Source organism: Eubalaena glacialis, chromosome 1 (genome assembly GCF_028564815.1).
Source record: "Eubalaena glacialis isolate mEubGla1 chromosome 1, mEubGla1.1.hap2.+ XY, whole genome shotgun sequence".
NCBI classification, from domain to species: Eukaryota; Metazoa; Chordata; class Mammalia; order Artiodactyla; family Balaenidae; genus Eubalaena; species Eubalaena glacialis.
Window position 1 is genome coordinate 63,365,428 of NC_083716.1, and position 17,029 is coordinate 63,382,456.

Sequence of the window (17,029 nt, forward strand, 5' to 3'; positions counted from 1 at the left end):
ACCTCTGAAGGCCTCTTTGTTCTTGGCAAAACAGAGGGGTCATTAGTAATGGGGAAAGCACTGGTGTGCGGACATAAATCCCCCCAGCTGCAGGGATGATAAACAGCCTGGAGGGGACAGGGCCTCAGGGAGCTGGGCAGGTTAACCTTGTGCCATGGATCACTGTGGGCTCAGGCCTGTGTCCGAGGCAGACCACCTGCCCAGGCTCTGGAGGTGCCCGGAGACGCAGTCACCCACAGTGCCCTCAGGACTCGCACCCAGCTCCAGGAGCCCCTGAGGCCCTCAGTTCTTTCTTTCTAATGAACATGGTTCCAGAGCACCTGGGCTGGAGCAGGCTCCCACACTGGGCACTCAGGGCCCGTGTGGGGCAGTCAGCATGAAGGGGCCCGGGCAGGGCATCCCTTCTTGCTTCAAGCCAAACAGGCACCGGCCAAGCCACCTGGGAGAGGGCTGCGACTTAACACCCCTGGAGAGGCAGGTGTGTGAGGCCAGGCCCCTGGTAGACAATGTTCTTTGCAGCAGTGTCTATGCCGGCCAGCTGGGGGAAGTAGAGAAGAGGCCAAACCCTAGCCTCTGTCCACCTGTCCCCCTGGGGACTGTGCCCTCCTGCCTGCCTGCCTGCTTGGGCTTGGGCTGAGGCTGGCTCACAGGGAGTCCACACAGGCCCAGGCCTGGGGAGAAGGGCAGGGGAGCCAGGTGCGGAGGATAGCAAGGGAAGAAAGAGGACTGCCCTTTCCTCAAGCTGTCTGAAAAGGATTTGAGTGCGGTCGGGTGGTGACAAATACCCATGACAATGAAGACCATCGTGGCCACCCTGCCAAGTGCTATCTCACCGAGGATGGCAGACATTTGCCGCAGTGCTGCCCCCTCCATTTCCACATCCATGGCAGACTCTACCATCTGAATACCGCACTGAGCCTGCTTGGCTTCCTGGTCCTCTTCAGGCAGCCATTACCAATCAATCAAAGTTGGCAGGTAAGAGAAAACCCATTTGTCATCCATTCTAAAAGCCCTCAAGGCACATCTGTGCTGGCAATGGGAATCCTATAAAACCATGCTAAGTGTTCCAGGCCTTCCAGAACTTTCTGCCTCCTGCCCCCACCTTCACACACATCCCCTACCTGTCGTTTCACATCCTGGGTCTCCCTTCTCGTCCTGTTGTTTGCACTTGGGAACCTGGCCCAGGAGAGCGTGCCTTTGGAAATCTCACAGGATGCTGCCTCAGGCAATTGTCCCCAGACTCTAAGCTTCAGAGCCCAGCCCAGATACCAAAGCAGCTCTGCCCTGGAGCGTCCTGCTCCAGAGGAAAGGGGTGACCGGGGCCATCTGTGAAGGTTAGAGAGGACCTGAGGGTCTGGGGCTGGTGGCCTGGCACCCAGCACAGACCTGAAATGGACCAGTGCCCTGGAGGATGGCCTCCCAGTGTCACTGCAGGAATTATTTCCAGTCTGGCCATGACCTCAGGCCAGGTCCTGGCTCCCTGCTCCCCACTCCCATCTAGGAGTATGTCTGGAACCAGCCCAGAGACAATGAGATGAGGAGATAATCCCTTACCCAGCCAGGTATCCCGCTCATGCTGCCACCTTATACTAGGCCCCCAACTCCATCACCCTTGGGGCTCACTGGTGTTCCCTCAGATCTCCAGCACAAGCCCCTTGTCACTGGGAGGCACTTGCTTTGCTTCCCAATTTGACAAATTCATGAAGGATACCAGCATCAGCATGGGCCTTCCTTCTCCTCTGCTCACCAGGAGAGGGCCTGCTAATTCCCAGGAGGACTCTGCCTTCCTACAGAATGGCTTCCTTCCTAGGACCTCCTTTTCCATATCCTGGCCTAAGGACCACCTGCTTCTGGAGCACTGGGAGAAAGGACCTTTTCTGGGTCGCACCCCAGTCCTACAGAATGAGAATCTTCATGCATGCCAAGGACCCTGCATTTTTGGTAGGAGCCCAGGTGATTCTTGGGCATACTGGAATTTGAATACCCATTACTCTAGAGTGATGTTCATTCATTCATTCTACAAGTACATATTGGGCTTTATTCTTGTTGAGTCCTGTCCTGGGCATCAGAATGGGGAGGAAATGGGGTGCGGGGAGCAGAGGCCCAAACCCACACTGCTGTCACTGACCACATGAGCTGGTCTGACATTCGCTCTGGGTCCTGGGATCCCCTGGGCTTAGAAGCACAATAATAGTTACGTTAGAAGCTGTAGGTCACAGGAAGCCCATAATACCCTGATTTCCTGCATTCCAAGGATGTGAGGGGTCTCCCTCACACCAGCTAACCCTCAACATCCGGAAGGTATCATTAGATGCTAGCAGTAATAATAATAACAGCTAACACTTATAAAGTACTTTACATACATTAATTAAGCTCTTTACATATAGTAAGTCTTCTGACTTTTGAACCACCTAAGGTAGATACTCTTATTGCCCCCATTTTATGGATGAGAAACTGAGGTATGGATATCCACACGAGGCAGGATGCTCAAGAGACTCCATCCATGTTCTTGATCACTACACATTGGTGCCTTTTGAGCTTTAGAGAGAAAATGCCCCCAAAATGCCACTCTCTATTCTTGGCAGTGTGGTAGGGAGGGGCAATGGGGTGGACACTGGCCTGGTGGCCTGCCATCCTCCTGGCCATCAGTCTGGCCCGCTCAGATGCACCAGGCTGACCGTTCACTCACCAGCGGGTTGGGCAGGGAGGCCACGTGTGGGGTGTGGGGTGTGGGGTGTGGGGTGTGGGGTGTGGGGTGTGCGGTGTGGGGTGTGGGGAGTGGGGTGTGCGGTGTGGGGTGTGGGGTGTGGGGTGTGGGTGGGGGTGGGAGAACAGGGACAGGTCTGGAGTGTGTGAGTGGGTGAGCAGTTTCTCCTGGACCTCTCACCAGCCGCCTTGCTCCAAAGCCACCTAGTCCCAAGACAGCCAAGGAGCTGCTGCTTTGTTAGTCTTTGGGTGGGGACGTGGGGTGAGGGGTCCCATCAACCAGAACCCTCTTTGCATTCAGTCACTATTCTGCTCAACCAAGAGATTGGGTGGGAAAGGAGGGCTTATGTGCCTCCCTGCAACATTCCAGACGAGACATGACTTTCTAACGGTCAGAAATGTAAAAGGAGCATGAAATCAGCCAAAGTTGCAGCTGTATTAGTTCTAAAGTGATGTAACAACTGCCATCTCTTCATCAAGTTAAGTAAAGAAAAACAAAGAAAATCCCAGAGCACTGGTAAGAGTCACCAATGACCTGGGCTCAGGGCCCCGAAGTGCCCAGAAGCCTGAGACCTCGGACAGCGGCGCACGCTCCTGCCTTCCAACACCACCCAGCAGCCCCAGGCACCTAAGCCTCCATCCCAAGCTCCTTTTCCCCTCCCCTGCTCCTCCCTCCTTTAGCCAGTCAGTCCCCTGCCTGGGTCCTTTGGCCAAGGTTGTCCCTGGGGGCAGGTCCCTTCATGCCACTGTCCCACATGGCCACAGATCTCTCCACTGTCCTGCAGAGCCTGACACTCCTAATGTGGCTCTTCTTGGGTCAGGGTGGGGGACCAGGGCAGCCTAGGCCTTACCTGAGATGATGGTGTAGCCAATACCCCGGGGACGTCCTTTGTCCTGGTCGATGGCGGTGATAACACGCACCGTAGTGCCCTGGGTGGGAAAGAGAAAGGACTTGAGTTTGGTCGCCCAGCCCCCAGGCTGCTGTTCTTCTTTGTAGCTGTCCTGGCACCCACAGCTTCCCTCCCCATGGGGACTTCCTGGCCAGCCTAGGAAGTAGGTACTGAGTACACAGGCCATCATCCCTGGGACGTACACTGAGGCCCGCAGGCAAACACCTCCATGTCCACTGGAGAGACCCAATCTTGCTGATGCTCTTGCTCCGCCTTCCCCTCCCTCTCCCCATCTCCCCTCATTCGGATGAACCCCCTAGGGAAGAAGAGCTGATGGAGGAGCATCCAGCAGGAGGACAAGAGGTCTGGTCTCTATCTCGAACACACATCAATGCTGTGTGACCTCAGGAAGTTTGCTGCACCCCTCTGGTCTGTTTTCCCCACCTTAATATGAATAACAACAACTCAGTTTTCACTAAGGCCTGAGTAAAGGAGAAGATCATGGATCAACTACTCTGTGAATGAAAGCATCATAAATCCTGAAAATGAGTATCTCCAGGGATGACCGTGACAACCATGGAGGCCACCATGGTCCTCTGAACCATGCCCCATCCAGCACTACAACCTGCAGCTCCTGCCTCACATGGCTCTGCCCCACACCCCATTCATTCTCCCTGCAGCACTGGGGGAGAAGGGGCTAGGGCTGGGGCTCCCACAATGGGGATTCAGGGACCCCTGCTTTTGGGGAGCACACAATATGCACAGACACTGCTATACAGATATGAGGTTGCTTAGATGCATAAATGTACCCCAGAGTGTACAAGTCCACCTGGAGGAAAGGGTTGTACAGATGGTGACGTTTAGGATGGGTCATGAAGAGAGAGTAGGAGTTTGCCAGAGAGAGAAAACAAAAAGGAAGGTGCTCCAGGCAAAAGACACAACACTGGGGGGCTTCCCTAGTGGCGCAGTGGTTAAGAATCCGCCTGCCAATGCAGGGGACACAGGTTCGAGCCCTGGTCCGGGAAGATCCCACATGCCGCAGAGCAACTAAGCCTGTGCGCCACAACTACTGAAGCCCGCGCACCTAGAGCCCATCCTCCGCAACAAGAAAAGCCACCGCAATGAGAAGCCCGTGCACCGCAAACAAGAGTAGCCCCCACTCGCCACAACTAGAGAAAGACCGCGCACAGCAACGAAGACCCAACGCAGCCAAAAATTAATTAATTAATTAATTAAAAATTTAAAAAAAAGACACAACACCGGCAGGGGTTTGGAGGTATAAGACTCACTAGGAAGAGATGCTGGCATATAAGGGGCACACTCAAATATCAATTGATTGGCCGATAGATTGAATAAATGAACGTACAAATGATTGGATCCTAACTTCACCACCACCACCACTTGCTGAGTCGCCCCTCACCCAGGGCAACGTTCACTTTGCTCTCCAGGCCCTATCACACCAGCCATGCCTGCCTGAGATTCTGGCCCATGCTGCAGTTCCCCTGACTGATGGAGAGCAGGACAGCCTTGTCCCCAACCCCTAGGGAGATATCAACCCTGGCATTTGCATGTCTAATGAAGGTCTCTTGTGGCGTTGGTGCCTCTCACATATTCACCGTTCATCAGCTGGAGACTGAAGCCTGCAGGATGCACCCTCCACCCCCATCTGAGCACCTTCTCCTGTGGAAAGAGGCTAGTTCCTGACATGCAGGCCTCTCACCCGGAGGGAGTGTCCTGGGGGCAAGGTGCCTCAGACTCCTCCTGGTCTCCCTGCCAGGACACAGGAGGGGCATCTGCCACCTCACCCTCCTGGGGCAGTGCTGCCCCTGCACAGCTGTCACTCCAGCCTCTCCTGAGCCCAGGTGTGCGGCAATCCTGAACGCCCCAGGTTTGGCTGAGGGAAGGTGAGAATGTTGCAGGGGAAACGTCTCCAGCAGAGAAATGGACACAGCGCAGAGGTGGAGGCCACAGAGGAAGCAGGTCTGGCTCCTTCTTTTGCACTCTCCCCGCTTCCCCCCCGCCAGGAGCTCTAGCTAGATCCCATGGGGGAAACAGACTGTTACAAAGTCAGAGAAAGATGCCATTAAAGAAGCATCTCTCGAAGTGGGTTCTGAGGACCTGAGCTGTGTGAGAGAGTGTGAAGCACCTGTGGCGGCAGGGGCCCTTCTCTAGCACTCACTATGTGCCTGGCGCTGCTGCGAACGCTTTTTATGTATTAACTCATTTCACCCTCTCAACTACCCCAGGAAACAACTCCATTTTACAGATGAGGAAACTGAGGACCATGAGTTAAGTGGCCTTTCCAAGGTCCCACCGCAAGGAGTGAATGGTGAAGCCAGGATTCAAGGTCAGGCACTTTGGCTCCAAAATGCTCTTGCCTGCCAGGAGATGCTGCTTCTGTAACAGGTTGTTATAATAATGATAACTGTCATTTATGAAAGTTGTGGCTATGTACCACGTACTAGTGTAAGCACTTTACATGTATTAATTCATGCCAAATATGGGAAAACATACATTCCCTGTCCCTCCCTTGGAGATGCACAATGGGCTTTAATGTGGTAAAGGCTCCCAGAAGTAGTAAAGCAGTAAAGAAATCTGTTAACCTTTGTTCTCCCCCGTTTTCTGAGCTGAAGACAGACTCTTTTTGTGTAACATCTTAACAGCCCCAGACCCAGGGGTACGTGGGAGGTCACTTGGGAAGCACTGCATTAGATCTGAAGGGTCTACACAAACGGCTCCCCCCATCACTCCAGGGGGGTGTCTTTTGGGGGGGTATGCCTTTCCTGGTGTCACTCCTTACACAAGAGGGGCCTGGATTTGTCCCCAGGCCTGACAGTGCAGGACTCTGGTCTGAGGCTCCAGCTGCCAGGAAGGGCTTTCTCAACACAGGGTCAGCTCCCTCTTTTACAGCCCCATCCAATCTGAGCCTCACATGTGTTCCAGCATGAGGGTCCCCTGGCTGCCCCTGGCCTGCTGAGGGCAGGGACTGGTCTGCCAGGTCAGCTGGGCCCAGTGCCTATCAAAGCACCATTCCAGACAGTCACTAAACAATAAACCTCAAGGGGCAGCTGCTTGCTTGCAGGCGTACAACCAGGGCCTGGAGTGGTTAGTGAGCCTCGGGAGGATGGGAAGGAGGCCAGTGCTGGCCTGTGCAAAGAGGGGAGGTGGTGGTCAAGGAACCCTCAGTCCTCAGAGCCCTGTGAGCATCTCCCCATGGGCAGCCCTGCCCTTGGCGGCCTGGAATCCTCCTGGGTGGGCAGGGCTCAGAGGCCCCAGCGGGAGAGCCAGGACCAGACGGCAAAGAGGCTGGCTCTCCCCAGGAAGAGCCACACCTGAGCTTCCATGAAGAGAGCTCTAAAAGGCTCCTGACAAAGTTTGGGTTTTCATCTTTTTGGATAAATAAATCCATTTTTAATAAAACCCTGAGCTTTTAATACAAGTGCAGCCACAAAGACTGGAAATGTTATGAGAAGGAATTAACAGGGAGGAATAGGGGCTCTTGGGAACCCACGGCTCTTGTTTCAGAGTCTCAGTGATTATATTTTCAATATACTGAAACTTATTTCCAAAGATGAGAGGATGGAGAAGTGCCCGCCCTGGGCCTGGGCCCCTCTACAGGGGTGCACTCTGCCGGGCTGGCTCTCTAGAGAGGTACCCCAGCTTGGGGTGCATCAGGGCATGGCTGGGAGAGCAGGTAGGTGGGCCCAGAAGGGCTAGAGATGGGGCCCACCTGGCCACAGGGCTTCTTCCCTCCATAGGAACCCGCACTGCAAGCAAGAGGTTTCCTGGGAAATGAGGCCCCCTCCTCACTCCCCAGAGAGGCTAAATGTGCACAGGCCTGCGGGGCCCCAACTCCTTATTGGGGGAAGATCAGTACAGCAAGGGGGTTAAGGGTGTGACTCTGTGGTCAGACGGTCTGGATCTGAATCCTTTGCGTGAGTTACTTAACTTCTCACACTGCTTGGGTTTCCCCATCTATAAAGTGGGTGTTACAACAGTCCCACACCTCAGCAAGTGATACATGTAAAGCACTTGGAACAGCACTGGGTGCACAGAAAATGCTATAAAAGTGACTGTCACTAGTCACTGGAGCCTGGAACCGCCATGCGCATCTGATGAAAGCTAAGAGGCCTCTTCCCAGATTATGCGTGCATGTGATGTTCCAAACAATTTCAGCAAAATGCAGGCCCCGCAGGACCCCAGGTTAATAATCCCCACCCTGGAGGGAAGGCGTTTTCTGGGAATTCTATAGAGAGAACAGCTAGGAGCTCACAGGGAGAGCTAGCATTAGTTGAGCACCTACTGTGTGCCAAGCCCTGTGCTGGGCCCCCGCATAGGTTTTTTTCTCACAACCTCTCACAGTGAGGGTACATGTGGGGAGACTGCGGCTCAAGGGTTCACGGATTGGCTTAAAGTCTCAAGGTGTGGTGAGGGGGTGAGTGAGGGTGCCAGGCAGCCCTAGCCTCTGAGGCTTGGGTACCAGTAGGGAAGTTGGGGCAGAGTCGAGAGGAGCTGGGACTGCTCTAGAAGGAACATGACTCTCTCTTCTGTGGCTGCCTCCTTCCAAAGAAGCTGGCCAGGAGAGTGGCTGAAGCTGGAGCCTCAGGGGGCCCATCTACCACTTTCTCTGCCGGCCCAGCACCACCCCCCTCCCCCATTTCCATGACAGGATTAAGGACTTGAAAGGATGACATGCAGTTTGCTTCGGGAGTGGGAGGCACCCTTGGAGGGAGGCAGCCGATGGGGGCCGGAAGAGACTTCCGACAGGAGCTGCCACAGCAGATTCTGAGGCAGAAAATCCTATTTCTCAGTCCTTAATTCCAGTCAAAGGACTGATAGGCATCGGCTGGCAGTAATTTGTGCAGTTTATCCGCTCTTTTCACCTTCTATCGGTCCTTCACTGACGGGCAGGCCGACATGCTGTTGCTCGAGTGAGGAAATTAAAATTTGATGCAATAATCCCAAATAAGAAGGATTTTATTAGGTAATATATACACTTTAGATGAGGCATGCTGACTTGATACACTGATAGAGGGAGGCGTACACGCTGGGAGCTGCAGATAAAAAGGGGGAGTGAGGGACAGTGGGCGAGGGTCCGGATGGAGGCCCCGGGCCAGTAGAGGCAGGGTCTGCGATGGGGGACTCCTGGGTCCTCCGGCCCAGGGGACTGATCAGGCCATGGCGCTCCTCTGCCCTGGCCTGGCTGGAAAGTGCTGCGTTAAATCAGGGCTCCACACTGTAAAGGGACATGGAGGGCCCGGATCAAGGCACGGAAACGGATTAGAAGCCTGGAAAAATCAGGCTTAGGGTGTATGGGAAGCTGTGCAAGGGACGCGGTAAACTTTCAAGTCTGGAGGCAGGGAGGAAGGCCAGAGGTGTGTGGTCACGGAGGTGATCCTGTGGGCGCTGGGAGAGTCCGAATCTCCCAACCTACTTCCTTGTCTGGCTTGCCCAAGCCTGGTCATGACCCAAGAGGCGGAACTCAGACCTGTTCCCTGGGAGCCCCCCAGACATTGGCTTTAGTGGCCTTGCGGGGCCAAACGGACAACCCTGGCAAGGCAAAGAGATATCAAGGTCCCTCATCCTGAGAAAGAACCATATCAGATGCCAAGAAACTGAGCATAAGCAGGGCAGGAGCCAAGGGGAGCAAGGGCTCCGTTTGCCTGTTCTGAGGAGTCATCCTAGCAGGGGCCCGTGGAATCATCTGGAAAGTGTGGCTTAGCACAGGGCCCTGCACACAGCAGGGGCTTAATAAACATCTAAAGGATGAGTAAAAGAATGAAAAATAGAATGGATGGCTGGACGAACTCAGAAATCTGCAGATCTGAAAGGAACACCTGTAGTAATAGCTTGATTTAGTGTTACTCTGCTACGATACAGGGATGCCAGGAAAGACAAGACAAACTGAAGGTCTCGGAGGATACTCACACCAACACCCCTCTTGCTGACCACCGAGACTCTGAAATGAGGCTGAAGCTGGGACCCCCAGCCCAATCCAAACACATAACCGCCGTGTTCTAACATCTGCTAATGCCGGCACTGCTGGGTGCTTCAATCTCTAAAACCCCCAGGCTAGGGAGGCACTAGTGAGACAGCTGTAGCCCCAGTTCCCCGAGGAGGAAGAGGTCTGGAAGTCGTGTGATTTGGCCAAGCAAGTGCATGGTAGTACAGCGACCTGCTCCGAGACCCCTGGCTGCCCAGCCACCATCATGTCCTCACTTCAATCGACAAGCTGGCTTTGCCCGTATTGCCTGCATTCAGCCCTGAGCACGATGCCCCGGGAGGCCTGTGGGAAGTTCGAGACCAGGTCCCAAAGACTCAGCCACCTTGGTGACCAGGAGCCCCAAAGTAACCCACTTACACATCGGTGAACGTTATAGGTGTGGCTACAATTCAGTGGGAAGTCATGCAGCATAAGGAGGGTGAACTCCAGCATAGTTGAGGGGAGAGGGATGTCTCTGCCTGGGCCAGTGAGGAGGAAGCCAGGAAAAAATTCCAAGAAAGGTCATCAGTGAGCTGGGAACCAACAGATGGGTAGACTTGGGGTTGGTGACCAGAGCAGGCACGAAGGGTGATGAGGATGACAGGATAGTGAGAAGGCTGGTCTGACCAGGGCATTTGTTTATTTGTTCGTTTGTTCGTTCGTTCATTCATTCATTCATTCACTCATTCCAAAAACACTTCCTGAGCACCCATGGTGCGCTATGCTCACAGCAGACCCCATTCTTGCCGCACTACTCTCGTGGTCCAGCAAAGCAGCCGAGGGTGAGTGAGCCATGCAGAGGCACTGAGCACTAAGAAGGGACGGCCAGGGGCCGGGGGCAGATGGAAGAGCCCACCTCGTCTGAAAGGTCAGGGATGAGAATATGTGCGCTTGTTAGCAAAGAGGTTTTGGGGGAGGCAGCCTACAGTCTTGAAAGCCCAAGCTCCTGCTGTCCATGGGCCACCAAGAAAGAGACGGCTGGGGTGGGGACATTCAGATGTCTTCCTCTGCCCTCGAAGCAGCTTCAGACACCTGCAACAGGAGGCCATCTTGTTTGTCAGACCCTCCAGCCCACAAGCGGCCCCAAGAAGTGGCTACCCGCTCATACCTGGAGCCTGCAGTATGGTGCTTGGAGGAGGCCAATGGTCGGGACAGACCACGGTCCCAAACTTGGGGGGCAGGCTTCCTGGTCTGTGGTGGTCCAGGAGCATGGCCTGCACTCCGGTCAGGGGAGCCTGCCTCTCACTTGTACCCAACTCTGCGAGCCTGTGCAGACATGCAGGTGGGGCCCTGACCAGCCACGCGTTCAGGTGTGTGCCCCCCTTTGCTCTCAAAGCTGTGTTTTTCCTCTAAGCACATTTAGTTCCCTCAGAAGGAGGGGCACAGTTTTCTTTCCACAGAGCTGCTCCCCAAGCTGTATGTCCAGGGGTTGTGTTTGCCCAGAGGAGCCACCTTTTTCCAATTCATCAGCCCACAGCGGGTGTTCTATTCTAGTCTGTACAAAAGCAGGGATGGCTACCGGACAAGGGATGCCTGGCACTGCCTGCCTGGCCCACAGCTGAGCAAAGTTGCCCACTCACAGCCCCTGCCCGGGGGCTGCGGCATGCTTTGTCTCTAAGACCCCCAGTCACAGCTGACGACCGTGGTGGAAACATGGCCCACGGGCAGCCAATCTACAGGCTGGCTGGCGACCTCTGACCTTGTGACATGGCACAAAATCACACTGTGGCCGGGCTTCCCTGGTGGCGCAGTGGTTAAGAATCCGCCTGCCAATGCAGGGGACACGGGTTCGAGCCCTGGTCCGGGAAGATCCCACATGCCGCAGAGCAACTAAGCCCGTGCACCACAACTACTGAGTCTGTGCGTCACAACTACTGAAGCCCGCGCGCCTAGAGCCCGTGCTCCACAACAAGAGAAACCACCGCAATGAGAAGCACGCGCACCACAACGAAGAGTAGCCCCCGCTCGCCGCAACTAGAGAAACCCCGCACACAGCAACGAAGACCCAACGCAGCCAAAAATAAATAAATAAAAGAAAAAAAAAATCAGACCACGGCCAATCAGGTGCCTCTCTTGAACACGTGGCCTTGAGAAACCCAAAGTCTGGGCAGTTAGAAGGGGCAGCCGGAGCCGACTCTTCTCAGGGAAGAGCCAAGCCTAAGAAGGCCTGCAGGGCGGATGGCAGGTGGCCACCATCTTGGGCAGTGATGGCTGGCTGAGAGAGGCAGATTGACTGACTGACCCGTGGGGGGCATGGCTGAGCCCCACTGATGTTTTGGGGAGCCTGGCTGAGTCCAAATTCGCTCTCCAGTCCAGGCTGGATTTTCCATGGGCATCCCAGTCATCTCACGTGAATCTTTCTGAACTGCTACCCTTCACTTGCACTAGCCAGTCTTTGCTCTTTGCCACTCAGAGCCCTCCAGGGATGAAGTGAGAGAACGAGGAGATGGGGTGTGGTATAAGAGGGGATTGGGTTTTCACTGTGCTGGGACACCCATCACTGCCATGCATAGGGGATTGGGGGAGTAGGAAACGCCAAGGAGCCCATCCCACCAAATAGGGCCCCCATCCCTACCAGAAGTGCAGAGGGAAGTCTCACAAGGGCCGGGGAGGGTCTTACCGGAGGAGAATGCTCATAGATGTTGGTGCTGTAAGGCAGGTTGATGAAGATGGGGTCCATGTCCTGGATGTCTGTGATGATGATGGCCAAGTTGGCCAGGGTGGACAGAGGCCTGGTCTTGTCTTGATCCTTAGAGGACAAAGAATACACAGCCTTAGGTTAAGTGATGTTGTGGACATGCACACACATGGACACACACACATGACACCCACATGCACAAACACGTGTGCACGTATGTACACATGTATTCCCACACTCCCCCAGGGAAGGGCATTATCACACGGAGCTCAGGAACTCTAAGAACCTTCAGTGATCTCTGACCTGTGCAGGAAAACACAAACAGGGCCCCCAAGGCCCAGTAGAGCCACATCTCCGGCCCCCGGCCCAGCCTAGGTCTGACTGCCCCCGGCATCTGGTGGGCAGGATGACTGGCTTGGGGTAAAGGGATGGTGCGGCCCTTAGCTCCTTCTCTGGATTCAGTCAGGGGCCACCGCCCCCTCCATGCCCACTTCCTGCCCCCTCTCATCCAAGGGCAGCAAGGGAATTGACTAGGATGGGGGTTCCTCAGAAGAAAGGCCCTTTGACCACAGAGGGGGCTACTCTGGAACCTGTATCCCTGCTCTACACGCTGGGTTTACTGGTCAAGCAACTTTTCCTTTAGAACCAGTAGGGGGAGCTCCAGGGCCTGTGACATTTGGGGGACTCTGGGAAGGAATCCTGAGAGGTCATGCAGGCCATGTGGCCAGGCAGGCAATGTTTAAACCCTCCTAGCTGGAAATGTGGTCCTGTGAAAGCTCACCAAGAAAGGAAACCCAAAACCCATCTTCTATTACCCTAAACGTGATAAACTGCTTAAATAGCTGCTGCTACTGAATAACAATAGCCAACAAGAACAGAAACTACATGCTGAATAGATTATATACCAGGCACTGTACTATACACTTCATTTGCTTTTGCAGGTATTATGTGCCCATTATTCAGATTTAACAGGGACTCAGAGAGGTTAAGTAACTTGCCCCAAGTCACACATCTGGTAAGTGTATAGCCAGGACTCAAACTCAGGTCCTTTTGACATAAAAACTTGCTCTGTCTTGATCTGGGGCCCTAATATCAGCCCAGGTGCTAACTTGCTGGGTCACCTCGAATAAGGTCTCTCCCCTTTTGGAGTCTCAACTTCCTCTTCTGTGAGATGAAGGGACTCACTGGAATGACCTCTACGGACTCTAGGCATTGTAAATTCTCTGGTTTGGGATTTGAGAAGTGACTGTCCTTGGGTTAGATCTCCCTTGGTCTGTCTGGGGTGATGTGAATGATGCAAGGCATTCCCCATGTTACAACAAGCCTAGTGCCTGCTCCTGCCCTCCAGAGACACAGCTGCTGAGCCTTCGCGGAGAAGGAAGGGCTGGTTGTCCTACGAGTTCTCAGGGGCAGCCAGGGAGAGGATGGAGGGGCTTTGGGGATGGGTCGTGGGTGCAGCAAGGGAGGGGAGAGTCTGGAGGCAGGGGGAGCTGGGCCCCTTGACCACAGGGGAGACAGCCTCCCAGCCTCCAAGATGACGGGGCTCACAGTTCAGGCTTGGGGACCACCCATGGTGAGAGCTCTCAGCTAGCGACTGGAATGACCACTACATAGATAGGACCAGAGGGTGAGGCCTGGCAGGAAGGCCTTTGACCTCTGGGGCCGGGGATGCCAGTGGTTCTGATTTGCCATTACCAGGCTTCTGTGGGCTGCTGGCTTTGTCCAGCGTGGCACCTGCCCTTCCTGTCCCACACCTGTGGCTGCAGCCCTGCTCCTGCCACGGATGCCCCCATCCAGCCCACCCTGGACTCCATGGCTGGGGAAAGGGGATGGCAGTGGGCACTTCTGGCTGAGCAGGCACCTGGCCAGGCTTCCAGCTGTCACTCTGGCACCTACAGCTCTCAGCAGCTTGTTCCCAGGGGATTCCCACATTTTCCCCACCCGCTACCCGCCCAGTAGTGGCTGGTGACCCACACTTCTCCCTGCGATGCCACACAGGAGAATCTCCTTGAGGAAATGCCCAGTGGCCAAGGGCACAGCGTCAGCCCTGAGAGGGACTTGTGCATCAGGTGGGGGAGCCATCAAGACCTAAGGAAGTTCTAGGGCCCCTCCTGTTCCACTGCTTCAAGGCCTGATTGCTGGAAGATTAATGGCAATTTAACTGCATTCACCATCCCAGCTTGAGCCTAGGCCTCTTCACAGGCCTGGCCACCCAGATTCATGCCTGTGCCCAGCTCTGCTCTCTTCCCCACTGGCCCAAAGCCATTTTTATGGTAGATGGAAAATATCCCACAGTGACAAGTTCATAGTGAGAAAGATAGCAAGCATCTGTGCATTTCTGGGCCCAGGTGTGTGCAAATGGAGAGTGGCGGGAGGAGCACCACCCCAAGTGGGTGTGCAAGGCACTGCGGAAGGGTACCGGTGGGTCCAAAAAGTGGATTCTGGTCTTGCAAGTCCCCTTGATCCCAGAAGTCAGTTTTACAAATAGCAGCACACACGTCCTCCCAGGCAACTAACACTTAGGCAGGGGAGAAGGAAAGAATTGTGGGTTCATCACCCACAGTTCTTCTCACTGAATTGCTCCTGTGAGCTCCCCAGGGGCCAGGTACAAAGAAAAAGTTTGCATTTCCTGGTTTGGGGGGCCTCTCTGGATCTTGTCCAATCCTGGGGGAATGCAATCTTTCAAACTGGACCCTGGACCCAATCCAGTGTGTCTTCCCCTGGGATCTGGGCTCTGTGACCTGCCAAGTGGAGCCCCCAGCGCTACTGGCAGCCCCCTTGCAGTGACATGGGGCCAGGTGGTGGATGCTGTGTGTCAGGCTAATGGGTCCTGGAGGGTCAAGAGGGACTCCTGTGATTTGTTTCACTGTTGACCTGAGCTTTGTAAACAGAAATCTAAGGGACAGCAGGCCGGCTCTCGCCCTGCTGCCGGCTGAAGGCTCCAGGAGCAGGGAAGAGGGGCGTGCAGGGGAGGAACCCTACTGAAGGTGTGGCCTGCCTGGCCCCCAGGCCCTTGATAACAGCTGGCAACAGAGTCCAAGCAGCAGTGATGTTCTGGAGACTCCTGATCATGGGGGTAGTGGACTAGGGGGTCAGACAACCTGGGTTTGGGTTCCTGCTGCCCACTACTTATCAGCTTGTGAGTCTCAACAGTGTCAGCTATAAAATGGGATAGTTATTGCTCTCCCACCTCCCTCTCCTGACTAACTCATCCTGGAATTCCCAGGACTCAGCACGGTGCTTGGTGCAGATGGGTGCTCCCTTCTGTGTAAGAATCACCACTCTAGAGCAGTGGCTACGATGCTTGGACCCTCTGGCTCCTGCATGTTGGGTGGTGTCAGGACACAGCTGGGTTGACACCTCTGTCCTGTGTCCCAGAGAGTGAGAGGACACCCTGCACTAGGAATGCCCCATGGGGTTACCAGTGCAGGCACTGGAGTCCAGCTGCTGAGTGATTGTGGGCAAGTCACTGAATTGCTCCTGTGCCTCGGTTTCCTCATCTGTAAAATGGGTACCTTAATTTTTATGACATAGGGCTGTTGTGAGGTTTAATGGAGACAATCCATTTGAGTGCTCTGCACAGCACCAGGGACATAGCACGAACCCTCAGTAACATCAGCTGTTGTTGATCACCAGCATCACCATTATAAGCTTTGACTAGCCCGGAACGAGGTTGACGTTCTCTGCTCTCTTTGAGGGTGGGAGGAGGCTGACTTCTGGTTGTCTGGGCCCCCGGTGCCGGGACTCACCGTGGCATTGACGGTGAGCTGGTAGGCCTGCGTGATCTCGTAGTCCAGCTCCTGGATCACTGTGACAATGCCACGTGCGCTGTCGATGGCAAAGAACTGGGAGGGGGGCTGAAAGGAGTAGAGGACGCTGCCGCCTGCACCTAGGTCGGGGTCCGTGGCGTTCACGATGAAGATGGGCGTCCCCACTGGCGTGTTCTGGGGGTGAAAAAAAGCAAATAAAAGGGTGAGCTGGAGCTTGGAGCAGCTGCCTCCATCAGTGACTATTCCCACAAAGCCCATTAACCATGTCCCTCCAGCCAACCAAACCTGCAGCTTTATCATTTTTATTTTAAGAGGGTTCAGAGGAATTTAAAATGCACTATCTATTTTTTTTTTTCATTTTTTTGATGGCCTCCTGGTGGTTGTAACAGCACCAGTTCCAAAGATGATCTGCTCGTCCTGGAGTTCTGGATGAGGGTCTTTTGGTCCCCAAACCCCTGTTTCTTGGCGGTTTTGCTTTCACTGTTAGGTGCCCCTTGGCTGCCCAAGCCTCAGGCACGGGCTGCTCTGGAGGGCAGCCAGGAGTCTGCGTATTGGAGGTTTCAAGGGCAGGGAGCTGGGAGATAAGTGATATGGGGATGTGGCAGAGAGTCTGGGGACTTTGCCTGGCCCACAGAGATTACCTAGTTTGCCCAGGGGTGGGGTATCCACCTGCCATGCCTGGGCCATGGCAGCCTGTAACCAGAGAGGCCCACGAAGCCTGCTCAAACATCACTACCTCCTGGGAGTCTTCCATGATTCCCTCTGCTATACACTGTGTATAGACAGACCTCTGCCCCTTTCTGACTCGGGGTTTCTGGTTAAATGTAACCTCTTCATGGAGGCCTTCCAAACCCTTAAGCCGGGTCAGCCCCTACCATGCCCCCAACCCCTGCCGCTATTTATATTCAGGGTCCCACAGCACCCTGGAATGGTTCATCACCCACAATTCTTCTGTAATTCCCCGGTCAGTGCCTGTCTCCATCATAGCACATGTGCTCCATGGAAGCCTTAGGGCTATATCTGCCTTGCCCAGCACGGTGCC

General features: G+C 54.6%; 1 protein-coding gene across 1 annotated transcript in view; it reads right to left on the reverse strand.

Annotated features, from left to right (window-relative positions):
- The window catches only part of CDH23 (cadherin related 23), a 428,638-nt gene that overhangs the window by 254,778 nt on the left and 156,831 nt on the right, over nt 1-17,029 (reverse strand). Inside the window, exons 7-9 of the mRNA XM_061181180.1 lie at nt 15,967-16,161; nt 12,200-12,328; nt 3,558-3,636 (exon numbers count right to left, since the gene is read on the reverse strand). Of these exons, the coding sequence (XP_061037163.1) occupies nt 3,558-3,636; nt 12,200-12,328; nt 15,967-16,161 (403 nt within the window). The remainder of the gene's footprint in view (nt 1-3,557; nt 3,637-12,199; nt 12,329-15,966; nt 16,162-17,029) is intronic.